This window comes from Macaca mulatta, chromosome 7 (assembly GCF_049350105.2).
Source record: "Macaca mulatta isolate MMU2019108-1 chromosome 7, T2T-MMU8v2.0, whole genome shotgun sequence".
In the NCBI taxonomy this organism is placed as follows: domain Eukaryota; kingdom Metazoa; phylum Chordata; class Mammalia; order Primates; family Cercopithecidae; genus Macaca; species Macaca mulatta.
The window spans coordinates 128,507,806-128,535,347 of NC_133412.1; the positions used below are offsets into that span (position 1 = coordinate 128,507,806).

A 27,542-nucleotide genomic window follows, 5' to 3' on the forward strand; every position below is an offset into this window, starting at 1 on the left:
GTATTTTTTGTTTAACTGTTTTTAAGCTAATTGATTTCAAACCAGTTCATCCCCTACACCTCTAGTACCTTTTGTCGCCAACAAATGGTGATCAGATTGACTCAGTGATAAGAAGAAAACTGTGCAGCTGGGCACGGCGGCTCAAGCCTGTAATCCCAGCACTTTGGGAGGCCGAAGCGGGTGGATCACCCAAGGTCAGGAGTTTGAGACCAGCCTGGCCAACATGGTGAAACCCTGTCTCTACTAAAAATACAAAAATTAATCAGGCATGGTGGTGCGCACTTGTAATCCCAGCTACTCGGGAGGCTGAGGCAGAAGAATCGCTTGAACCTGGGAGGTGGAGGTTGCAGTGAGCTGAGATTGCACCACTGCACTCTAGCCTGGGTGACAGGATGAAACCCCGTCTCAAAAAAAAAGAAAACTGTGAATTGTTACGATGGACAAGGAGTGAGCAGGAGCAAAAGAAAATGTGCGGGAAACAGGGCAGACACTAGGTAGGGCTAGGGAGTTCCCAGCTTTTTTATAAAGGGGTCTATGCCCAGGAAGGGCTGGAGAAGAAATAGATGCAGATCCGGCCGGGCGCGGTGGCTCAAGCCTGTAATCCCAGCACTTTGGGAGGCCGAGACGGGCGGATCACGAGGTCAGGAGATCAAGACCATCCTGGCTAACCCGGTGAAACCCCGTCTCTACTAAAAAATACAAAAAACTAGCCGGGTGAGGTGGCGGGCGCCTGTAGTCCCAGCTACTCCGGAGGCTGAGGCAGGAGAATGGCGTGAACCCAGGAGGCGGAGCTTGCAGTGAGCTGAGATCCGGCCACTGCACTCCAGCCTGGGCGACAGAGCGAGACTCCGTCTCAAAAAAAAAAAAAAAAAAAAAAAATAGATGCAGATCCAAAGACATGGCCTTTGGACTTCAGGGAGAGCACAAAAAGGCACCACTCCAGCAACACTTGGGTTCTTCGACTGTGCTTCAGGTATTAAAAATGATTGATATTAATTTTTTCTAAGACATGTTTACAGAAAAAAACTCATAAAAGTTCAAATATAATTACCTTTGTTTCTTTCTGTATGGGACTCCGCAATTTTTGTCCAGTTTGAGGAGTTTGGGATTAGGGAACACGACTCTACTATGCCAATATACCACTCCTCTAACAGGAGTCACAAAAACACTTAGAGAAAAGCAACAAATACCTTCTTACCTGCCTAGGTGTTCAGAGCTCGGGCTGACCAGGTACATTAGATTCCTGAGGGTATGCAGTGGTTGTAACTGATCTAAATTTACATGCTAAAAAAAAAAAAAGAATTGGTTAATATTTTCAATTATTTAACGAAGTAAAAATTAGTTCACAACCTATTTTTCATACCTGAGAAAAACAAAGGTAAAGAATATTTGCATTCAGTTTCTTCACTGCTCGAGTAAATTTCTGCTTGCTTAGATTTTCGCCACAAAATTCACTGTAAAACAAATATACAATTTATAAAGTTGTATTTTTTTGAGAAAATTGTATGTTAAGATTTCCATTTACAGTACAATTAGGTATAGCACATACTCTGTGCCCTTTGACTCCTTAGTAAATTGCACTTAAGGACTTTTTAAGAAAACACCATTCCCCTCAGAGAACAATTACACTGCACCTATACACATTACGAAGGCACATACCCTTTGACCAAGCAATTCCACTTCAGGACATTTATTCTACACAAATATCTGCACACTAATGAAATGAAAAATGTACAAGATTATTTCTTGAAGCATCAACAGCAGACTGGTAAGATCTTGACACCTGTACAGAAAGGGAAACTATACAACTGTCATCTGCTTTATGCAGAATGGCAGTCAGAGGCTTACAACAGCCCTATGAGGCCCACAAGATTTGCACCCCATCTTCTTCTCTGCCCTCATTATTCTATCCAGGACTTTGCAGCTGCCATTCTTTTTGCCCACAGCCTCTTTCCTTAGGGGTCCACACAGCCTGCTTACTCCCTCCCTCCCTCAGTTCCCCTATGACCACACACCTGCCCACTCAAACGCAGCAAGCCCCTCTCTCACCACATTCTCTTTCTCTTACCTTTTTTGTTTTTTAGGCAGGGTCTCACTCTGTCACCCAGGCTGGGGTGCACTGGCGTGATCACAGCTCACTACAGCCTGTAGCCTCAATCTCCTGGGCTCAAGTGATCCTCCCACCTCAGCCTCCCGAGTAGCTGGGACTACAGGTGTGTGTCACCACACCCAGCTAATTTTTTTTTTATTTTTAGTAGCAACAAGGTCTCACTATGTTTCCCAGGCTGGTCTCGAACTCCTGAGCTTAAGTGATCCTCCTGCCTCAGCTTCCCAAAGTGCTGGGATTACAGGCAGGCATGAGCCACCATACCTGGCCCTCTCATCCTGTTTTAATGTTCTCCACAGCACTTACTGCCATGTGACGTGCTGTTGATTTGTTTACTATTTATGCTGGGCCCTCCATGAAAATGTGAGCTCCAAGAGGGCAGGGATTATTTTTTTTGTCACCAATGTATCCTCCAGTGCTGGCACACAGTAGGTACTTCATAAATGTTACATAACTAAAAATTTTTAAAGCACAGTGTATAACACCACAGTATAGCATACTACCATCTGTGTTTATTTAAAGGGGAAAGATGATGGCTGGGTGCAGTGGCTCATGCCTGTAATCCCAGCACTGTGGGAGGCAGAGGAGGGCGGATCACTTGAGCCCAGGAGTTCAAGACCAGCCTGGGTAACATAGGGAGACCCTGTCTCATACAAAAAAATACAAAACAAATTAGCCAGGTGTGGTAGCGTGCGCTGTAGTCCCAGCTACTCGGGAGGCTGAGGTGCGAGGATCGCTTGGGCCTGGGGCGGGATGGAAGTTGCAGTGAGCTGAGAGAGCGCCACTGCACTCCAGCCTGGGCGACAGAGTGAGACCCTGTCTCAAGAAAAAAGAAGAAAGCAAACTTTTAGTTTTTAAAAAAAATTAAAAAGAATTTTTTTTAAGTGGGAGAAGACAGTAATAATATGTTTATATATGCTTGAAATGCAATGATAGCTGGAGGGTAGTAGGAAGGTTGTAGTGCAAACTGGGTAGACTGTATATCTTTAAATTTTTTGAATTTTATTTATTTACTTTTGAGACAGAGTCTCACTCTGACACCCAGGCTGGAGTGCAGTGGTGTGATCTCGGCTCACTGCAACCTCCAGCTCCCAGGTTCAAGGGATTCTCCTGCCTCAGCCTCCAAATTGCTGAGATTACAGGCACAGGCCACCACGCCCAGCTAGTTTTTGTATAAATGTTTTGAATTTTAAACCATGGGAGTTTTTCATTAAGAAAAAAACAACAACAAACAAAAAGAATTCAGGGCAGGGCACAGTGGCTCACCTGTAATCCCAGCACTTTGGGAGACCAAGGCAGGCGGATCACTTGAGGTCAGGAGTTCAAGAGCAGCCTGGCCAACATGGCAAAACACCCCTCACTCCTAAAAATACAAACATTAGCCAGGCGTGGTGGTGGGTGCCTGTAACCCAGCTACGCAACAGGCTGAGGTGGGAGGATTGCCTGAAACTGTGAGGGGGAGGTTGCAGTGAGCAGAGATTGTGCCACTGCACTCTGGCCTGGGCGACAGAGTGAGACTGTCTCAAAACAACAACAACAACAACAACAACAACAACAACAACAAACCAAAGAATTCAACAGCTACAATTTAACACATGAGGATCTGCAGCAAACCCTCTGAACATCCTGGTACTCCCCTTTATATTCTCTGTGATCTTCTCGAAGGCTTCATGTACAATTGTAAGATAATGAAACTAATCTGCACATAAGGCTTTTGAAATTAATCTCAATATTTCAATCTGACCTTCTTTGTCTTGATAATACTTACATTCTTATTTTTGGTTTACTGGAATAAATATGGACAAGATAGAAACCCAAAAGAGCCATGATAAAGATGACATTACCACCTTCAATTACTTGCCTGTTGCACAGCTTTTTGGGAAGATTTACATCAAGTATATGAGACAGAATGTTGACCAGCTGAGTTGCATAGCACAGCGCAGCACTGATGGTGTAGGCAGGGTTACTCTGCTCCATGTCTGCAGTAGGAAAACAACCACCACGTACAAAACCTTAATTCCAGCAAAACTACTAATGAGCCAAGAGTTTATCATTTATGATTTTATCACGATAGCACTGTTACGTTTTAGTGCTTACTCAATAGATGCTCCATGACCAGACATAAATAGTCCCTTATTTGTATTTTTTTTTTTTTTTTTGCTGAGAGCAATGTAACAGGGCAAATGGGCCTAAATAGACCCAGCATAAATGAAATTAAAGTCTGACCTGCGTGAACCTGATAATGTAATGTCAAAACAATAAAGGCCCAACTTGAATGGCACCTCCCCAGAAAGGCCTCTCCTGACAACCCTACGGAAGAGTCATCCCTTCCTCTGTACCCCACCCCACCCAAGGATGCTCCCCTAGTTCCTTCCACGGCACCCACTCAGTGGACAGCACCTTGATCATTTACTTGCTTCCTGCCTTTCTCCCCTGAGAAGGGCAAAGGGCCACATCTGTCTCGGTCACCTTTTTATCTCCAGCACCCGGCAATGTGCGTAACACAAAGCATGAGCTCACTAAATATTTACTGAGTGACTAAATGAACAATCTTTCTCCACCAAAGAGAAACTGCAGGGGTCTTAAAGGGTTTTTCCATCGGGGCCTTTCAATCTCCATTTAGGACTACTAAAACACGTTACAAAGTTATACTCTAAAAATACGGGTCTCAACAGGTGAAATATACTTCTTTAAATAATGTCTTCTTGCATAAACAAGGCAATATTAACCCCCAAAAGATGAGACATCTAAAAAATGTTTTCAGTCCATCAAGTGATGAATAAACAACATGTGGCTTATCCACACAATGGAATATTATTCAACCATGAAAAGGAATGAAACACTATACATATCATGCGGATGAACCTTGAAAACATTATGCTAAGCGAAAGAAGTCTGACACAAAAAGCTATATATTCTGTGATTCCATTTATATAAGTTGCCCAGAACAGGCAAATCTACAGACACAGAAAGCGATGTGTGGCTGCCAGGAGCTGAGGGGAAGGGAGAGTGGGGGAATGTGACACTTTCATGCCATGGGGTTTCTGTCTGGGATGATCAAAATGTTTTGAAACAACACAGAGGTGATGGGAGCACAGTGCTGTGAATGTACTAAATGCCCCTGAATTGTTCACTTGAAAGTTATTCATTTTGTTATGTCAATTTTACCTATAACTATCTCTCTCTATACATTTCAAAGGATATGCTGCTTCTCACCAGGCCCCTGGGTTGTTTTCTTCTCCTCCACCCAGCTGTAGTAGGCAGAGTAGTCCCCATTGTTAGGGAGGCTAATCCAAGGCCCTGTAATGCTGATGCTGGTGTCTCCGTTGTGGTCGTCACAGACCCATCGTCCTGAGAGGTAAGTTGTCCTCCGGGCTTCGGCGAGCTTGCTCACAGTGCTGGAGGTCATGGCACTGTCACTCTCTGAAGACACATCTGCGGGGTCTCTACAAGTAGGAAGACACATACGGATTTCGAGAGAGGGTTTTAAGGGCATGCAACAGACCTGCGAGACATGCTAGAACATCGAAAAGCTGCCTATGAGCACGGGAATTTTACATTACATTTTTATTTTTTATGTTTAGAGATGGGTGTCACTCTGTTACCCAACAGGGAGCGCAGTGACAGAGGCAATCATAGCTCACTGCAGCCTTGACTCCTGGACTCCAGAGATCCTCCTGCCTCAGCCTCCTAAGGAGCTGGGACTACAGGTACCTACCACATCTGGCTAACTTAAAAAAATTTTTTTTGTAGAGAAAATGGGGTCTCACTTTGTTGCCCAGGCTGGTCGTGAACTCCTGGCCTCAAGCAATCCTCTGAAAGTGCTGAGATTATAATCATGAGCTACCGTGACCAGCCAAAGTGCAAATATTTCAGTTGTGAGCCACCATGCCTGGCCAGGAATTTAACTGGAATATATGTAGAAAAGAGCTTGCCATCAGAGAGGAAGATCAAACCAGCTGTATGTGAGGAAGACGGAACCATGAGGTAGGGCTGAACATATTAGGTTCTCAAACTACTTGGTCTCAACACCTCTCTACATGCTTAAAACACTTTGGAATCCCAAAGAACTTTTGTTTATATGGGTTAGATTACTGATACTTACTGAAGTAGAAATACTGAGAAAAACATAAATAATTCATTCAAAAATACCAATAAACCTATTATACATTTTTATGAAAAAAATCTTTTTCAAAACAAAAAATTAGTAAAGAGTGAAACTGTTCTACATTTTTAAAACTCCCTTTAATACTCAAGTCTTTCTGTTGTTCTTTCAAGTAAAAATAGCATCCCACAAAAACAGCAGCTAGTTCAGCATGCAGCTCAGTCTCTCAAGTGCTTTTCCTCGAGCCAGCAATGGTACTTCAGTGTGCAGCACAAGGGCCTTACGCATGCTTCCCATGCCACAGCCAGCCCCGTATTCACAGGTTCCATGTCTCAAACTAACCGAGGGCCGAAAATATTCGGGGGGGAAAAAAGAAAATAAACAATAGGGCTAGGTGCGGTGAGACTCACATCTGTAATCCCAGCACTTTGGGAGGCTGAGGTGGGCAGATCACTTGAGGTCAGGAATTCGAGACCAGCCTGGCCAACAGAGTGAAACGCCATTGCTACTAAAAATACAAAAATCAGCTAGGTGTGGTGGTGGGCGCCTGTAATCCCAGCTACTCGGGAGGCTAAGGTGGGAGAATTGCTTGAACCTGGGAGGCAGAGGTTGCAGTGAGCCAAGATCATGCCACTACACTCCAGCCTGGGTGACAGAGCGAGACTCCATCTCAAAATAAAAAAAATAAAAAAAAAAAAAAAACCAAGAACAACAAAAAATAACAACAAGCCACTATGATGGCTCATGCCTGTAATTCCAGCACTTTCGAAGGTCAAGGCAGGTGGACTGCCTGAGCCCAGGAATTCAAGGTTATAATGAGCTATGATCACACCACTGTGCTCCAGCCTGGGCAACAGAATGAGACTCCCTCTCAAAACTCCCTCTCAAATAAAAAAGCAAAAAAACCAAACCCACCATAAGAAGTCACAGCAGGTACAAACGCACTGAGGGGGAAGAACATAGTGTGCTTGGGGAACAGAGATGTTCAGTGTGGCTGGTGTGTGGGATGCACAAGGGAAGTGCCAGGAGACGGTAGTGGGAAAGCAGGTAGGAAGCAGGCAGACTGGGAAGGGCCTTCTGTGCTGCACCAAATTTAGATTCTGTCCTCTCGGCCAGGGGTTCTTCATATCTTTCCTTCTGCCACAACATACGTGTAAGATAACTGCTACCGCCTGTCGCAGATTAGACTGTGGCCAGTTATGAGCTGTACTGCTATGTCTCCCTTCTCCCACAAGAAGTTGAGAGAAATGAAAACAAGAAACCTTATTAGAAGGATAACTTTAAAACCACCAATTTCTTTAAAAAAAAAAATTAATGGCATATAATAATATACACTAAATAAAATATTAAAACAGCACAGAAATAGTTTTTTTTTCACGTTTTCTCTTCGTGTATTTTCTTTTTGAAAAAATGTCAGCCTTACAGAAAAGTTGCAAGAATTTTAAAGTTTCCCTGTATACACTTTGCTCAACTTCCCCAAAGTATCAATTCAGGAAAATATTACACAATAATCACAACCAGATAATTAGCACTGCTACAACACTATTAACTAATTTATAGACCTTATTCAATTCTCTCCAACTGTCCTGCTAATATCTCTTTTGGGGTTCAGGATCCAAGATCACACATTGCACTCAGCTGTTAGTCTCCTAAAAACTTTCTATTCTGCTCTATTTTGAATCTACCTTTTTATTTTTCTATTTGCCAACTCTTACTAATGACAAAATATTTAGAGCCAGAGAGCCGCTTCTCAAGCTGGAAGCAGCCGTCAGTCTTTTTGGTTTTTAGGAAGCCAACTCTGGTAACAGACTAAAGGACGGACTGGAGAGAATAATTATGAAACTAGCAACAGTCCAGTGAGTGTCAGTTTCCAGGAAAAGGTGCTGGAGAGTGAGAGCAGTCAGAAGAGACAGGAAAATCCTCAACAGAGCAGTCTGGTGGCTTGTGGTTGAATAAAATGGAAGCCTTCGGTGGTAGTTTCCAAATCTGCTGACCAGCAGCAGCATCAGGGAAGTGTAAAGATACAGAAGTATTACAAGATGGACTGGGAGGGTGGAGGGGTGCCCTCTGGAACCTCTATTTCTCAGATGAACAGCCAGATGGGGGAATCACTGTCCTGTCCATCCCACCAGAGGTTATCCATGCACTACCGCCTAAGACTAAAGTCACAGTATTCAGTGCTCGATAACAGTTAACACAATAAGCAGCAGTCACCAGGAAAAGTCTAAGTCAACATGTAGTGCCCACCATATCGGAGACCCCAAGCTCCAGATGTTTTCTTATATATTTGGTCATGATTTCTCTGTGAAAAAGGCATTTTTAAATCTCCATTTATCAGACAAGGTAATCAAGATTTTGAGGTCCAAGAACATGCCCCACAACACACAACGAATAAATGGCCCAATATCGCCCATCAGATGGTTCTTTGTTTGTTTATTTGAGACAGAGTCTCGCTCTGTCACCCAGGCTGGAGTGCAGTGGCACAATCTTAGCTCACTGCGACCTCGGCCTCCGGGTTCAGGTGATTCTCCTGCCTCAGCCTCCCAACTGGTTGGGACTACAGGCATGCGCCACCACGCCTGGCTAATTTTTGTATTTTTAGTAGAGGCAGGGTTTCACCATGTTGGCCAGGTTGGTCTCAAACTCCTGACTTGAGGTGATCAGCCTGCCTCGGCCTCCCAAAGTGCTGGGATTATAGGCATGAGCCACCACTACCAGCCATTAGATGGTTCTTAATCAAGAGTGAGTCAGCACCTCATCTAGAAGCTCCAGGAGAGTACACAAGCCTGGGCCCCACCCCTCGCCTGGCTGCCTCCCCAGCTCTGTGCAGTGTGTACTGTTTGTTGAAGCAGATAAGACTTATGTTCCATCACCAGGAAAACCAATGACCCTAGAATAAGGCCCAATAAATGAGGTAATGACATACTTTAAAAAGTATTTGGAACTTGATCTATTCCTGGAGTCAAAAGACTTGCTTAATGTACCTCACACCAGTCTTTACTTCCTCGATTGGAAAAATGACAGAGGTGAGCTCTAATATACGGGATCGTCGAAGATTTGCCAGACGCTCATAATGACTTCTTAAGTCAATGGTCTTTTTTTCTACCAGGTCACCAAGTTTGCGATTATGCCTCTGAATCTTCTCCTTTTTCTCTTGGTGCCGTTGTGCTCGACTGTAAAGCTTCTGATTCTTTTCCTTGGTTTTGAGAAGGCCTTCAGAATCTAAAACAAATAAATCACACCCAACAATTATCTTTGCAAACAGCTCCTGTGTACTGCAGAGCTCCGCCCTGCAAGCACACGTGTTTTCCCTTGCAATCTAAACTGAAAGAAAAACCTCCATAAAATCAACTAATGTTCACTAAGTGGAAATTCGGAGAGTTTAGTTCAAGTAGATATTACACATAAAGCAAAGAGAATCATGATTAAAATGACTCTGGATCTCTATTTGTAATCACCATTAGTAAAAGGAGTCACTCAACTACTATTGAGTTTAAGTTTAGCACAGGAAGGACCTAATTTTCCTACAGTGCGCACCAAAGAATAGTCGTGTTGGGCAGAAAAGAGATCTAATTCAAGTTTGAAAAACTTACTGGCTATCTGATTTCCTTACAAACTTCTTAGGTGTGCCTTGGGCTATCATCAGAGAACCCAGGTATAATCTCACAGCAGGTGGTCATCCAGTAGAGGAGAAGGGCAACAGAAACAGCCCAAGAGCTCTGCAAAGTCACAGTGGAGTGTGGCAGCCACCAGCAGGGTGGGTGGGAACATATCTGGTGAGGTATCCAGAACACACATGCCCAGCATTTTAAGCGCTGGTCACACAACCATGAGGAGACATACACTCGTCCTGTCAGACGTAGGTTCTTTCTGTGGAGTTCCTTCGGGTTCTGGATCTTACACCTGCTAGGGCTGCTGGGCTGTAGCTAAACTTCACTTGAATGACAAAAACAAGCTGTCAACTTTCAGACAGATACCTAGGAGCTGCTTAGGCAACTTAAACCCAAGTTCAAAATCAAGTTCATTATTTTTCCAGGAACATCTTTTCCAGTTTCCCTACTTCAAGATTATGTTTGACTTGTCCACTGCCTAATCAACCCCTTGATGGTCAATTCCATTCCCAGTCCAAGTCTTTCTATCGAGGCCTTTCTTTTCATTCCTACTATCACAATCCTAGTTAATGCTCACCAACACTCTGCCTATCTCCAGCATGGCTCAACTCCAAGCCTTCATGCCCTCTTTCACTTGCTCAATCTTTACAAATTATAGTCAATGCTCAGTGTTTCTCCACTGCCTGTCTAACACAGAGCAAACCCCTCAGCCTCAAGGCCTCCTCCAAATTGTTACATATCCCACAGTTCCCCTCTGCATACCCTTCACTCTAGCTGTACTCAACTGCAACATATTTCAAATCCTTTCTGTAAGATGGAACCACCTGAATGCATGGATGGATGAATGCTGAACCAGTCATCACTCCCTAACTCTCAGGCTATCTATTTGCTCCTGTTTTCTAAATGTTCGAATTTTACTCATTCAGGGAGGCCCCCCTCCATAAACATTCCCTAGACCTTTTGCTCCTTGGCACCCTACGGTAATGTGTTAGGACTCTTCTGATGGCACATAGCTCTTGGTTCCTCACATGAGGTCCCACCGAAGCCTTGCTGTCTCCTAACTAGGGTATAAAAGGCACCTGATAAATGTCTGTGGGTCCCAATCACCCTCCCACCCTCTTTCACTGAGCACCACTGAACTTAGGTATTTGGTTGCATGTATGAGATTTCTGACAGTTTTTTATTTGAGATGGAGTTTCGCTCTTGTTGCCCAGGCTAGAGTGCAGTGGCACAATCTCGGCTTCCTGCAACCTCCACCTCCCGGGTTCAAGTGATTCTCCTGACCCAGCATCCCGAGTAGCTAGGATTACAGGCACAGGCCACCACACCCAGCTGATTTCTGTATTTTTAGTAGAGATGGAGTTTGACCATGGCTGATCTCGAACTCCTGACCTCAATGTGATCTGCCCGCGTTGGCCTCCCAAAGTGCTGGGATTATAGGCGTGAGCCACTGCACCTGGCCGATTTCTTACAGTTTTGAAACAACTATCAGCCAGGTGTGGTGATGGGTGCTTGTAATCCCAGCTACTTGGGAGGCTGAGGCAAGAGAATTGCTTGAACCTGAGAGGTGAAGATTGCAGTGAGCCGAGATCGTGCCACTGCACTCCAGCCTGGGCGACAGAGCAAGACTCCATCTCAAAACAACAACAACAACAACATCTCTTTGCCATCCTGCTCAATGTGAATGTCCTAAAGGTTCAGTCTCTTGGTTCCATCACGTGCTAACTCATTTTCATTATCTTTACCGAGCTCTTTACAATTGCTGAAATGAATCTATCCAGCCATGATCCTGAGTCATACAGTGGTCAGAATTTTTGGGGAGGATCCATTTCAAATTTATTATCATGACCACTCACAGGTGGCAGGAAATCATCAGTCACCCCATCTGCACTCAGTGCAGACTCAGCACCCAGTCATCCTCTCTCCCCACCATCTCCCCATAAACATCAAAATGTTTGGTGCTGTATAATCTACTCTTGCTTCTTTAGATAAGTAACTCTGACTACAGCACAGATCAACTCAACACTGCAATTGCATATAACCTAACTTCCCTATCTATGCCCTATCTGTATTATACCATATATCACGAAATCTTAAGTCAAAAGATTCTAGAGAAATAATTCATCAGTCTCTACAATTTATAATGTGTGCCCTTTCGTGAATACATGGCGTAATTCAACAACAAGCTCTTAAGCATGAGTCCAAGCATAGTTTCTGGAATCCATTAACACCTTTAAAATTGTTTGCAAATTTTGTAAGTCTGGTCTAGAGGGTGGGAAGGAGACTACATGTACATTCTAAAAGAGCAACAGTTCCCAACCCTGGCAGGTCATCAGAACCACGTGGAGTAGTACTACTCAAAGAGTGGCTTCTAGACCTGGGCCCATCTGTAAACTGTTACCGGTCATGAGGAGAGGAGGACAGAAATACAGAGTAAGCACATGGAAGCTATTTTCTTCAACATGGCGATCTGACATTGCCATAACATTCAAGCATGTGATCATTTTCCTAAGTCCAGGATAGATCCTAGGGTTCTCTCTCTAGATTTTAAAAGGGTCACCAGGTAACTGATGATTTGCTAGGGATGGAAACCACTGTTATAGGGTCCACTCCTTTAGATCTATGTCTAATTCTTTGTGGTGGTTGTTTTTGTTTTTGGGAGTTAGGAATGTGTTACAAAGAGCTGATCAGGGCTTTTAACTTGCTCATCAGAGAAACACACATGCTCAGTAAATTCAGCAATTTCAGGAGGTTCACAGATGCCCGGTGACAAAGCCCTGAATATCACGGGAAGATGAGGAGAGGGTGAACTAATGTTAAGGAATGGGTTTTTATGTTGCTACTGAACCAGAGCCTTTGGAGAATGCATACAAGACTGGGTGGAAAGTAGGTTCTATGTAGTTCTGTGCACTGTTCACTGAGCTGCCCTAATTGTCTAGTTTAGTAATCCCGTGAAACTCCACGTGAGCACTTTATTAGGACAAATGTTTTCAGCGGAGGCTTTACACCATTACATGTCACTATAAAAGACTTGCTTCTGGAAGCAATGAGTAGACAAGAAACAGAATTCACGAGGTCTGATGGTGACTCATTCTAAACTTTAAACAGTGATCTTCAGAAATTCATGGACTGCAGCTTGCTGCTGGCGCTCATTTAATGTTACATAAACACGCTCTTTGAGTCTGAAGTAAATCTGATTTTCAATGTGAAAATAAAATATAAAAACTGTTTTTGCCCGGGAGGCAGAGCTTGCAGTGAGCTGAGATTGAGCCACTGCACTCCGGCCTGGGTAACAGAGCGAAAAAAAAAAAACAAAAAAAACCTGTTCTTGGAGTTACTTCTAAACAGAACTTGTCTCTAACCCTAATGTAACAGAAATGCATATGATGTTACATTAGGATTAGAAACAAGAGTATTCCTGGGGCAAGTGGGAAATGGGTTAAGGATGTAGGATTTCTAAGAGAATTCATTTTGACAGCGACCTATGATAAAGTATAAAGTGTACAAATATGAGGTAAAATTAATACAGATTACAATGTGGAGACTCACTAAGGGAAAAAAAACAAAAACAACATTCTGTGCTTCTGGCATGAGCCAATAATTATTACAAGTGAGTACCAAGTTAGACTCTGAGCTTCCTGGTAGCCAAGGCAAATAGGAACATATATTCCTTAACTTTTTTTTTTTTTTGAGACTGAGTTTCGCTCTTGTTGCCCAGGCTGGAGTGCAATGGCACGATCTCGGCTTACCACAACCTCTGCCTCCCGGGTTCAAGCGATTCTCCTGCCTGAGCCTCCCAAGTGACTGGGATTACAGGCGCCTGCCACCACGCCTGGCTAAGTTTTGTATTTTTGGTAGAGATAGGGTTTTGCCATGTTGGCCAGGCTGGTCTCAAACTCCTGACCTCAGGTGATCCACCCACTTCAGCCTCCCAAAGTGCTGGGATTACAGGCATAAGCTACCATGCCTGGCTAACTTTTTTAATTGAGAAAAGAATCTGGTTATTTAAGGCCTCTATAATTGTGTATTTAATTTTTAAAAATTCCTTATACAAATGTTTTACAAGGACAGATGAAGGCGAGTAGCAAAATTCTCCAAGTTGCCACTGCCCCACCCCTCCCTCTCTTTCTGTGTCCCTCTAGTTTATTAATCCCATGAAATTCCACATGGGCACTTTTTTCTAGGGCTGGAAGGAAGGACGCGATATACTTACTTTTCTCCATTTCTTCGTTTCCTTTACATATTGTTTGTTTTAACTGTTCAATCCTCATCTTGCAGGACATTATTTTCCATCTCTGAAAAAAGCATGTAATAAATATCACAAACGTTGGTCTCCTATGATTAATATGATTATCTACCTGGGATCACTGCTTGTTTTCAGATATGTCAGAAAACATAATGAAGAAAAAGACAAATATAATTATGTTTGTTATAGCTTTTGTAACTATGGAACATTACGAAAAACAGAACAATGTTTTTCTAGTTCAATGAAGAGAAAAGAGAAATTAGGCCGGGTGTGGTGGCTCATGCCTGTAATCCCAACACTTTGGGAGGCCGAGGCGGGCAGATCACGAGGTCAGGAGATGAAGATCATCCTGGCCAACATGGTGAAACCCTGTCTCTACTAAAAAAAATACAAAAATTAGCTGGGCATGGTGGCACATGCCTGTAATCCCAGCTACTCGGGAGGCTGAGGCAGGACAATCGCTTGAACCAGGGAGGCGGAGGTTGCAGTGAGCCAAGATCGCGCCATTGTACTCCAGCCTGGCAAGAGTGAGACTCCGTCAAAAAAAAAAAAAAAAAAAAAAGGAAAGGGAAATTACACGAAAAAAATTCACATAGCTCTTTTGTATGTATCAGTAAGCAAAGAGAAAAAAGTTGAAGGACATTGTCTAAACCCGCTCTACTATACAGCTACTAGCCACATGTGGTTACTTAAAACTCAATTTAAATCAAAAATCAAAAATTCAGTTCCTTACTCACACTGCCCTCATGTCAAATGTCTGACATCACACATGGCTAGTGGCTACTGGACCAAACAGTGCAGATACAGAAGTCAAGCATCATCACATAGGGTCCTACTGACACACGGCTCCAAACCTCTAGTTCTAGTAACTGAGGAGACGGTTAACATAACCGAGTCATCTCACCCAATAAGCAAACAGTACTTGCAAGTTAATAAAAATGGCAAAAAACATTATTTTTTCAGTGCATAACTCAAGTAAGATTTCCTTAAAAAGCCTCAGAAAATTACATGAAACATGAAATTGCCTCTTTATATTACCAGAAGTTAGCTTCAGCATCCCCTAAAGCAGCAGTCCCCAACCTTTCTGGCACCAGGGACAATTGTGGAAGACAATTTTTCCACAGACAGGGTGGGGGATGGTTTACAGGGATGAAACTGTCCCACCTCAGATCATCAGGCTTTAGATTCTCATAAGGAGTGCACAAGCTAGATCCCTCCCATATGCAGTTCATAATGGAGTTTGCATTCCTATGGGAAACTAATGCCACCACTGATCCGACAGGAGGTGGAGCTCAGGCGGTAATGCTCACTCGCCCTACTCACCTCCTGCTCTGTGGCCTGGTTCCTAACAGGCCACAAACCAGTAGCTTGTTGCCTGGGGGTTGGGGACCCCGCCTTAAAGTGAACAAAGGATCAATAAAAATAGGATCTATGGCCCGGTGCAGTGACTCACACCTGTCATCCTAGACTTTGGGAAGCTGAGGCAGGCACATCACTTGAGCTCAGGAGTTTGAGGCCAGCCTGAGCAACATGGTGAAACCCTATCTCGGCCGGGCGCGGTGGCTCAAGCCTGTAATCCCAGCACTTTGGGAGGCCGAGACGGGTGGATCACGAGGTCAGGAGATCGAGACCATCCTGGATAACACGGTGAAACCCCGTCTCTACTAAGAAATACAAAAAACTAGCCGGGCGAGGTGGCGGGCGCCTGTAGTCCCAGCTACTCGGGAGGCTGAGGCCGGAGAATGGCGTGAACCCGGGAGGCGGAGCTTGCAGTGAGCTGAGATCCGGCCACTGCACTCCAGCCTGGGCTACAGAGCGAGACTCCGTCTCAAAAAAAAAAAAAAAAAAAAAAGAAACCCTATCTCTACCAAAAATAAAAAAAATTAGCCAGGTGTGGTGACATGCACCTATAGTACCAGCTACTAGGGAGGCTGAGGTGGGAGAATCGCTTGAGCCCAGGAGGCAGAGGTTGCAGTGAGCCGAGATTGTGCCACGGCACTCCAGCCTGGGTGACAGAGCAAGACTCTATCTCAAAAAAAAAAAAAAAAGAGGGGATCTACTAGTTAGTTAAGAGGGGATCTACTAGTTAGTTAAAAAGAATGAATATTCTCTAATGCCTCTGTAAACGTGGAAAATTAAAAGCTTAAAACAATGCTCAAATGTTTATGGTGTTACACTTATCTAAGTAGTCTGATGGTAAGAGATACAGAACAGATTACAGAGATGTTGTGGTGAACGAAACTCTAACCTCTAGAATAGAGTCAGACATTCAAAAACAGATCCACAGGGACTGAGGGGTTCAGAAATATATCAGATATGACCAATGCTCAATTTTAAAAGGTAGTAAGAGTCTTTAGAAATGAATATTGAGGTCTTAGATAGAAAAACTAGAAACATGACAGAACTCAGAAAAATCTTCCACAGAACATATTTTGTTTACTAAAACATTCAGAGTTAAAATAAGCAAAATTCACTTCTATCACAAATTTTAAGTATAATGAAATGTATGAATAATGTTTACTGTTGTGAAAAAAAATTACACATTACAGAAGAAAAACAGAAAATGTGACTGTTAGCCTGACTCCTTCCCATTTCTCAGGGGTAATCTTTAAAATTAAAGTTTAATGTGTATCTTTTCAGGGTTTTTTTTTTTTTTTTTTTGAGTCGGGGTCTCACTCTGTTGCCCAGGATAGAGTACAGTGGCATGATTACAGCTCACTTCAGTCTTGACCTCCCTGGCTCAAGTGATTCTCCCACCTCAACTTCCTGAGTAGCTGGGACTCCATGCCTGGCTAATTTTTGGTTTTTGTTTGTTTGTTTGTTTTTGTAGATGTGGGGTTTTGCCATGTTTCCAAGGGTGGTTTTGAATTCCTGGGCTCGAGCAGTCCATCTCGGCCTCCCAAAGTGTTGGGATTACAGGCATGCGCCACAACACCCAGCCCAGATTTTATGAGTCTATTTATATTTAAAATACATACTCACATAAATGGACTCATACTTCATCCTAGTTTACTTTTTTTTTCATTAATAAATACAACTTACAACTTGGACATCATTCCACAGCATGTAGACTGACCACATTCTTTTTACCAACTACATAGTATCATTTTTTTTTTGAAATGTCTTGCTCTGTCGCCCAGGCTGGAGTACAGTGGCACAATGTCGGCTCACTGTGACCTCCGCCTCCCAGGTCCAAGTGATCCTCCTGCCACGGCCTCCTGAGTAGCTGGGATTACAGGCGTGCGCCACCATGCCCGGCTAATTTTTGTATTTTTAGTAGAAACAGCGTTTCACCATGTTGGTCAGGCTGGTCTCGAACTCCTGGCCTCGTGATCCGCCTGCCTCAGCCTCCCAAAGTGCTGGGATTATAGGCGTGAGCCACCACGCCCAGCTCAGTATAATTTTTTATCTCATCCAGATTGATGAACATTTATTTATATATTTAGCTTCACCATTATGCTATAATCAGCTTTTTTTACCCATAAATCTCTATTCATGAGTATTTCCTCTTTTTTTTGAGAGTCTCACTCTGTCACCCAGGCCGGAGTGCTGTGGCACCATCTCGCCTCACTACAACCTGCCTCTCAGGTTCAAGCGATTCTCCTGCCTCAGCCTCCCGAGCAGCTGGGCTTACAGGCGCCTGCTACCATGCCCGGCTAATTTTTGTATTTTTAGTAGAGACGGGGTTTCACTATATTGGTCAGGCTGGTCTCGAACTCCTGACCTCGTGATCTGCCTGCCTCCGCCTCCCAAAGTGCTGGGGTTACAGGAGTGAGCCACCGCGCCTGGCCCTTTTTTTCTTTTGTAATTGAGATTTCATTGGTTGTGCCGAAGATCAGTACACAGACATTGCAATTTGTACCCAATTCTTAATATACGTACCAAAAATCTAAAAGCCATGTATTTTAATTCTTTTTTAAAGTTATTCCAGGCCGGGCGAGGTGGCTCAAGCCTGTAATCCCAGCACTTTGGGAGGCTGAGACGGGCGGATCACGAGGTCAGGAGATCGAGACCATCCTGGCTAACACGGTGAAACCCCATCTCTACTAAAAATTACAAAAAACTAGCCGGGCGAGGTGGCGGGCGCCTGTGGTCCCAGCTACTCGGGAGGCTGAGGCAGGAGAATGGCGTAAACCCGGGAGGCAGAGCTTGCAGTGAGCTGAGATCCGGCCACTGCACTCCAGCCTGGGCGACAGAGCCAGACTCAGTCTCAAAAAAAAATAAAAATAAAAATAAAAATAAAAATAAAGTTATTCCAGTGACTTTCCAGCTTAAAATCTGGAAGCAAATTTTCCTTATGAGGTCATCAAGTACCAGTATCTTCACACGTTGATAAGCTGTTACGTATGTCCCACCAATTCACAACCGAATAGCATGTACACTACATATTCATATTTTTAATCTTTCATAGCACAGTATCAAAGTTATTAGGAAAACAGGACTACCACGACCAAAGAGCTCACAGAGTGCACGACATTCTGACAGGGAGAGCCATCATCAAGGAGCGGTTTTCTTTAGGAAACAGTTCTACTAAAAAACAACATGGGAACAGATGTTCAATACATTAAATGCAGGACTGTGACTCCATAGTGCCATTTAGTATGCTTGGCATTACAGGATATAAAAACTAACCCCCCAACTATGGAATGTTAAGCTGACCCCCAAGACAGTCAAAGCCTCCCATAACTCAATATCCCACACTATCTTCTGGTTGTACCAAAAAGTAAACAATCAGAGAATGAGTCCACCTTTTTAAAAAAAGCACCGACACTTAAAAGGGGCTCTCCTCAGTTTTAGTTTCTCGTTTTCTGCAGGTAAATCTTCAGTTTCTTGGTTAGCCACTTCTGACTTTTCCCCCTTTGCTCCCCTTTTCCCTTTTGTTTGCACTTTTTTGTCTGAAGATTTATCCTTTCCTGCGGCTTTCTCAGCTTCATTTCCACTTCTGCAGGAGCAAGTTCAGCTGATAACCGTGCAGATCTCCTCTTGGGCTCTTCCTTTGTGGCCCCTTCAGCGGAATTGACCTTCCTCTTGGGCATGCTGGCTGCAGGGAAGGCAGGTGCCGAGTGCCTGCGAGGCACAGCGCCTCTAGAGCCTTAGCAAAGCTGGGCTGCCTGGCTGCTGCCACGCCTTCCCCAAACTCTTTAATTGTTAAATTTTTTTTTTTTTTTTTTGAGGAAGTCTCACTTTGTTGCCCAGTCCGGAGTGCTGTGAGGCAATCTTGGCTCACTGCAGCCTCTGCCTCCCAGGTTCAAGTGATTCTCCTGCCTCAGCCTCCCAAGTAGCTGGGATTACAGGCATGAGCCCTTGCACCTGGCCAGAAGTTTTAAACTGTTATGTAATCTGTCAAAATGCTTTCCTCTATGGTTTATAAAGGTTCTCCCCACTCTAAGATTATGTAAATACCCACCCATATTTTCTTTGACACATTTAATCATTAATCCATTTGGAGTGTGTATGATAAATAATTTTTGCAAAAAGGATAATAGCCCGCTGTTTTTGTTTTTCTATGTCGACACCCCAGATTTCAAAATTATCCTTTATGATGGCTCCATAATTAATTGCCGATACCCCATTTTTGGTAACTAGACAAAATATTTGAGAAGGCCACGCTACAAGTGGATTAAGTAGAGGACTGCCAAATTTGATTTTTAAAAAATTTTAATTAAAAATGATTTTATTGGCTCAAGCCTGTAATCCCAGCACTTTGGGAGGCCGAGACGGGCGGATCACAAGGTCAGGAGATCGAGACCATCCTGGCTAACATGGTGAAACCCCGTCTCTACTAAAAATACAAAAAAACTAGCCGGGCGAGGTGGCGGGCGCCTGTAGTCCCAGCTACTCGGGAGGCTGAGGCAGGAGAATGGCGTAAACCCGGGAGGCGGAGCTTGCAGTGAGCTGAGATCCGGCCACTGCACTCCAGCCTGGGCGACAGAGCGAGACTCCGACTCAAAAAAAAAAAAAAAAATGATTTTATAAGCTCTACCAATTTAAAAACATGTAGCCCCAAGAAAAAGAACATGTATTACAACTTACCAACTGATCTGTTATCCATTTTCCTTCCATAGCTTTTAACACTCTGTAAGGAAAAGAGACAGAAAATAAGTTCCTGAAAATAATAAAATTCTAAGTTCAAAAATGTAAAATCAAACACTTTTAAAATTAAGTTCTCAGAAATGGCTAGAAATGTTAAAATGGGACTTAGCATTTAAAGTGTTTTCCAAATTCCCTGTTCTCTGCACTTTTTTTCATCTCCTTCCTTTCGTAGTTCTGAACACTGCTAAGAGCCTTTCTACAAACGTCCACAATAAATCTGCCTAACAGTCTTAGCCTTTGTCCTCAGTCATCATCAGTAACTGCCATCCATCATAATTCACAGTAATAGTTACAAGAGAATTAATGATCTAATAGTTCCCAACGAAATGATACATGCCAGTATCTCCAAATATTGGTTCTATGGAATAAAATGTTCTATGGGAAAAATAAACTTTTTGTGTTTGAGGAAGTTAGGGAAATTACAGAGTTAAATAAATTCAAGCAGGTTTCTCTAATACAGAATATCCTGTTAGATTTAAACTGCTCATGAATGTGTTTATCAGACCACTGCAGACTCTAGAGAAGCTCGGGTCACACTTTGGGAATCACTGGCCTGAGCATTAACTGTTTTCATCGGGGGTGTGAGACATCCATGTTGGCATGGTTTGGGGAGGTGCCACAAAAGAGACGACCCTTTAAGAACCTTGAGTTGGGCAGGGCGCGCTCAGAGAAGAGGAAAAACACTGAGGTAGAGAGAAACTGAATGAAGGCACAGAGATGCAAACATCTGGGGTGCATCTAGGGAGCAGGTTCTATACCAGAAGGTTCTATAGGACAATTCTCAATCCTAGGGGGTGAGATATTCATCAGGTGTACCTGTTAATAACTCAGATTCCCCAGCCCCCCCCCCCCAAAAAAAAACAAACGTCAGATTCCTAGGCCTCACCCCATATCTACTGAATCAGAATCTCTGAGGATAGGATTCCAAGAATCTGAATTTTTAACCATTATCTCAGCTAATGAATTCTGATATAGATAATGTGCAGACCATATGCTGTAATATACTGATATGGACAAAAGAAGAAAGGTAAATGGAAGCAGTAATGCCCCATGGGAGCCACCAGCACTAATTTAAGTCTACTAATCATGCCAACTGTCCTGGACTCACACATCAATTACCAGTGCCAGGGATTTGATTCATTGAGTATCTACTTTGTACCACGTACGGGGTCTGAGGCCAGTATTTTCTAGAAACTTGGTAGCTTCTCCCACTTTACCTCTCCCAGATGTACTCCTTTCCTACACTTTAAGAGGTTGTGGCCGGGCGCGGTGGCTCAAGCCTGTAATCCCAGCACTTTGGGAGGCCGAGACGGGCGGATCACGAGGTCAGGAGATCGAGACCATCCTGGCTAACACGGTGAAACTCCGTCTCTACTAAAAAAATACAAAAAAACTAGCCGGGCGAGGTGGCGGGCGCCTGTAGTCTCAGCTACTCGGGAGGCTGAGGCAGGAGAATGGCATGAACCCAGGAGGCGGAGCTTGCAGTGAGCCGAGATCCAGCCACTGCACTCCAGCCTGGGTGACAGAGCAAGACTCCGTCTCAAAAAAAAAAAAAAAAAAAGAGGTTGTATCCTAGATTCAGTAAGTCAGCAATCCATATATCTGCATACCACAGCAATGAATTAAACCAAATGGTGACTAGATCACCTCCACAAATTAAAAGGCAAAACAAAACACTCACTCTTTTTGAAATTCTTCTTGCTTGCTCTTAAGTCGGCTTAACCTTTCCTTCTTGTCAATAAACCTGTAAGAAAAAATTCAATGTCTTATTTAAATGTTCATTTTTTTCATTTCAATGAGACTATGCAAATTCCCAAGAACCAATCATTCTGCAGAGTCATGTGAAAATGTCATTGTCCTGACAGTAAATACACATCTTTTCAATGGGGTGCACACCACTGCTAACCATTTGGTTCTTTTAAAACTAAGCTCAAATCCTCAACTTTAAAATTCTTTCCTGTGTTTATAAAATGTCTATAGATATCTTCCCCTCAGGTTAAATTATTTGTCAAAACAGGAACATCAGAACACTAAAGTGAATTTGAATTCAAGGAAATAGAATGCTTTCACTAGAAAACAAATTTTAATTACTAATCTACACTCAATCCTGCTCTCTCCTATAAATTGATTCCTTACAATAAATTTTAAAAAATTGTACGTACACTTTTTCCACTAATTTTATTGCTAGTTACTACAGGCTAACAAATTACTTAGTAAAAGTTATCAAAAAGAAGGGGTATCACATTGCAGTTATTATTTTCTTTTTTCTTTTTTTTCTCACTCTGTCGCCCAGGCTGGGGTGCAGTGGTGCAATCTCGGCTCACTGCAAGCTCCGCCTCCTGGGTTCACGCCATTCTCCCGCCTCAGCCTCCCAAGCAGCTGGGACTACAGGCGCCCGCCACCAAGTCTGGCTAATTTTGTTTTTGTATTTTTAATAGAGATGGGATTTCACTGTGTTAGCCAGGATGGTTTCAATCTCCTGACCTGGTGATTTGCCTGCCTCGGCCTCCCAAAGTGCTGGGCTTATAGGCGAGAGCCACTGTGCCCGGCCGCAGTTGCTATTTTCTATTTGCCAGTTTTCTATCCTTATTTTCTTCTTGCTAACTTACTTGGGGGTCTTTTTTTTTTTTTTTTTTTTTTTAATTTTGCAGTTTAAGGTGATAACTCAGGTCAATTTTAAACTTCTATTCCTTTTAAATATAATCACATGAAGTTTTAAATTTCCTTCTATGCACTGTTCTAGCTATATCCTAAGATTTTGATATTGTGTATTTTCATTATCATTTAGTTTGAAACTTTTAATCTTCCATAAGAATCCTTTTGACCCATCCGTTATTTAGAAGTATATTGTTTAATTTTCAGATATACAGGCTTTTCTAGGTAGCTTACTGTTACTGTTTCTAATTTAATTCATTTTGATATAGCTACAAAATACATTGTGTGATTTCAATCTTGTGACTTGAGACCATCTTATGGCTTTACATATGGTATGCCGTGGAGAAAGTTCCAATGTGTACTTGAAATAATGTGTATTCTACAGCTGTTGGGCAGTGTTCTATAAATGTCTGCTAGATCTGTGCTGTTCAATGTGGTAGCCACCAGCCACATATGGCTACTGAGTGCCTAAAATGTGGCTTGCTGCTTAATAAGGGCATGGACAAAAAAAAAAAAAAAAAATTGTATGACTAACATCATACAACTGACTATGGAGTGAACGTGACCCACTGACCATTTTTAAGGGAACAGGGATAATGACTCATGCTGCAGTAACATGATGTGGTGTTCAAGAATAGGCTTTTGGCTATCTCCCAGCATAAAGGAAAACAATTCAATAGGCCATAACAGACCTAAAAATAATCTGGACAAAGATGTCTTTCTAAAATACTACTTCCGTAACCCCATGTTTGAAACCTACCCCAAGATATCTAAGAGGAAGAAATATAATGGTCTAATCATGACTCTAACAAATTTAATAATCACTGAAAATGCACAATATTCATTAAACAGAAAAAGCAAATAGGCAATATTATATGTGACAGAACTATATACTTATAATATGACTATTTACATTTAAATTAATTACAATTATATTAAAAGTTCAGTTTCTCAGTTGTACTACCATCCACGTTTCAACAGCTACATATGATTTACTGGATGGCGTGCATAACAAGAACATTCCCATCATTGCAGAAAGTTCTACTGGATAGCACTGCAGTGTCCAGTAAGGTGGCAACGGCGTGAAACAGTATTAGAAAACTCAGAAACCAATGTGGAATGTGGATGAACCCACAGATTCATCAATCAGTCTATCAGGCATTTACTATGTACCTGCAACACAGAACAAGGCATCCTCCACAATACTAAGAAGTCTAATTATAAATTCTCCTGCAGTTGACTTGAATTCTTGGACCTATCACTTGTTATATGCTTCCATTTCCTTGTATCAAAAATGAGAGACTAATATGGTATTTACTTTTACATCACTGAGACAACATGGTGATTTATGTTCTGATAATGTAGAAAATAACAAACTCACAAGTTAGCAATCTCAAACCATGCAAAGGACTGACACGGGAAAATAAAATCTTGACTTTAGAGGCCATAAAAGTTCTCCTTTGAGGTCTGTTGTAAAAATGCCACTTTGCTGTAAAACAAATTGGGAAGACAGACAACTGTGTCCAGCTTAATATGAGCTGGTTGATTTTCTCAGACTTTGTTAAAAACACAAAAGAAACAAACTCTTAACAAACAAATATACAGATGGCAGCAGGAATAACGAACAAAAGATAAGTACTAGTGCATCACATATTGAAAGGAACAGCAAAGACAGCAATTACTTTTGCACCAACCTAATACTTCATGAGTCACGTCCTCCTTCATGAAAGAAATCAAAAATAGGTGGTATCAGCAAAGCTAAAGAGCATATGCTACCAGGCCACATGGGTGGGTCAGGGCTGCAACTGCTCACTCGGTCACTCATCCAGGCTCTGCAGTCTCCATCCCACCACTCACAGAAGGAGAAAAAATTCATTCCACAAGTCTGTGCTTTCTCAATACAGCTTCCAAGAGGTGAAAAATAAGAGTATCACTATAGTCAAACCAAATTTAATGATATATATTATATATATAGTTTTTTAAAGTGTGTGTAGGGGGATCCATATTTCACATATTGTTTTCCAAATTGCAGCTGTCACATAAAATATCTTGGTCTCTTTTACCATGCCAGAACATATTGATCTAATTCACTAACAGGTGCACAGCATTTCGCTGGATGGATGCCATGTAATTTATTTATATAAACCTCTACAGGTGAACACTAGTCTTCCTTCCAAATTTTCACTATGATCAGTAACGATACAAATGAATAGCCTAGTGCACCTTTACAGGCTTTTAAGTTTCTCTCTGAAAAATTCCTATAAATAAAATAAACTGGGCTGGGCACAGTGGCTCATGCCTGTAATCCCAGCACTTTGGGAGGCCGAGGTGAGTGGATCACCTGAGGTCAGGAGTTTGAGACCGGCCTGGCCAACATGGTGAAACTCTGTCTCTACTAAAAATACAAAACATGAGCCGGGTGTGGTGGCAGGTGCCTGTAATCCCAGCTGCTTGGGAGGCTGCGCCAGGAGAATTGCTTGAACCCGGGAGGCGGAGGTTGCAGTGAGCCGAGATCACACCATTGCACTCCAACCTGTGTGACAGAGTGAAACTGTCCCTAAATAAATAAATAAATAAAATAAAATAAACTGCTTAGTCAAAGATATTTACAAGCAAAATTGTGGGTAATCCTCAAAATTTCCTCCAAAACACTTCATACAATTTACAACCCCACCAACAGAACCTGTTTTCTCACACTCTCCCCAGACATTGGACATTTCTTTTTATTCTTTGCTAATCTGATTGGCTTCCCATCCCTCCCTCTGAGAGATGGTTCGTAATTCGTTTATTTGCATTTATTTCATTATTAGAAAGTTTGAACAACTTTTCATATTTTATTGGCTACTGATTTTTCTTGTTATTTCCCGATGTCCTTCACCCAATTTTTTAATAGGTTTTTTTTTTTTTCCTTGGAGGATTATTTAGCAGGGAAATTGGCCATTTTTCTTTCACACAAAATATTTTTTCTATTCTCTTGTTACTTATGTTTTTGCTCTACAGAATTTTCTGAACTTTTATGTAGGCACACATCATTTTTCTGTTGTTTAATGGCACTAGTTTTTGTGCTGTTTTCTGAAAGAAATCTGCCGGTGAATCTGTTCCATGCCTGGCTCTTACAACACTATTTCCTGTATTTTCTCTCCCAGTTAAAAAAGTCTTCTATGTTATTTACTAAATTATTCCACACTTAAATGACTTGGGTTGTTCCCCCCTAAAAAAGTATTCTCTCAAATAAACTTTGTTGTTTCATAAATTCTTCCATACTTTTATGACTTATTATTTTTTTCTGTTAAAAAAAGGTACTCCCTTAAACTGACTTTCCAGCAATCCCTCTGTGATACAGACTGATGGGAACAAGGAGAAGGCTGCTCATACACAGCCCCAGTGGCACCACAGAAAGCACACAACACAGCTGGGGCTTCAGAGGGAGCCACCCGGGAGCACTGCCTGTCCAAGCTGAGACCTGAGGGTGAGCCAGAGTTGATCCTGTTAAGGGAAGGAAGGGTATGGAGGCAGAGAAAATTCTATGTAAACGCACCAAAGCATTTCAACATGCCAAGTGGGAAAACAATGATGGGAGTATGCTACTAATGCGGTAGTGGTTATGAATGCGAGTCTCACTTCCACTCTGTACCCCGACTACAATTATGGGCAACTGAGTGGACCTAACCACAGGTCAGACTATTCACATAAGTCTGCCCTTTATTACCAGAAAAACAACACCAGGGCATGCACTCTATTAGGGATGCAGACTATTAATACTGTGCTAGGAATAACTAGCCTCACTATAACGCCCACAATTTACTGAGCACTTACTATGTGCCAAGCACAGCACCTTTCATAAAGTAACTCTCACCCCTCTACCTGTCTGTCCAGTCCTTTCCCTCATCCCAGGGTTACACATTTACTTACTAAGGTTATGGCAATGAAAAGTCTCAGAAACACTACTAATGTATTTTAAGAAAGGCAAAAAATAGATTTCAAATAAGCAATTGAGGGCCTAAAAGAAAATATCCAACCCTTTGGTTCGGTTATTGCATTTCAAAGAATCTATCCTAAGAAAATAACAGAGATGATGAAAGATTCATGTTTGAAGGCACCAATGACAAAATCAGGCCTAACTGCAAGGAAATGGAAACTAGTGTTCAATGGGAGAAAGACTAAATGATAGTATATTGCCACAAAAGACATTAAAATATTTTTATAGGCAAAGATATGAGTATGCTTTTATTCTTTAATCATACAAGAGTATGATTTTCATAGGCAAATAAGATTTAAAAACCGGGTCCTTATCACGATTTTTTAACCTTATGTTAGAATATTTAGGATATGAGAAAGCATAGCATAAATATATTCCACTGTCAGGAATAACGGTTAAAAATCATTTACGGAAATTAGAAACAGGCCAGGTGTGGTGGCTCACACCTGTAATCTCAACACTTTAGGAGTGTGAGGCAGGAAGATTATGTGAGTCAAGGAGTTCAAGACCAGCCTGGCAACATAGTAAGACTCCATCTCTATATAAAAAAAATACATATATATTAAAAAATAGCTGGGTATGGTGGTACATGGCTGTAGACCTAACTTCTCTGGAGGCTGAGGTAGGAGGATCCTTTGAGCCATGAATTAGAGGCTGCAGTGAGCTATGATCCTACACTATACTTTGGCCTGGGTGGCAGAGTTAGAACCCGTGTCTCAAAAAATAAAATAAAATAAAATAGAAAC

General features: G+C 42.3%; 1 protein-coding gene across 1 annotated transcript in view; it reads right to left on the reverse strand.

Annotated features, from left to right (window-relative positions):
* Nucleotides 1–27,542, reverse strand: part of ATG14 (autophagy related 14) — a 44,982-nt gene that overhangs the window by 8,121 nt on the left and 9,319 nt on the right. Inside the window, exons 2-9 of the mRNA XM_001088634.5 lie at nucleotides 21,844–21,906; nucleotides 20,103–20,145; nucleotides 14,037–14,118; nucleotides 9,197–9,434; nucleotides 5,324–5,553; nucleotides 3,969–4,086; nucleotides 1,364–1,454; nucleotides 1,199–1,284 (exon numbers count right to left, since the gene is read on the reverse strand). Of these exons, the coding sequence (XP_001088634.1) occupies nucleotides 1,199–1,284; nucleotides 1,364–1,454; nucleotides 3,969–4,086; nucleotides 5,324–5,553; nucleotides 9,197–9,434; nucleotides 14,037–14,118; nucleotides 20,103–20,145; nucleotides 21,844–21,906 (951 nt within the window). The remainder of the gene's footprint in view (nucleotides 1–1,198; nucleotides 1,285–1,363; nucleotides 1,455–3,968; nucleotides 4,087–5,323; nucleotides 5,554–9,196; nucleotides 9,435–14,036; nucleotides 14,119–20,102; nucleotides 20,146–21,843; nucleotides 21,907–27,542) is intronic.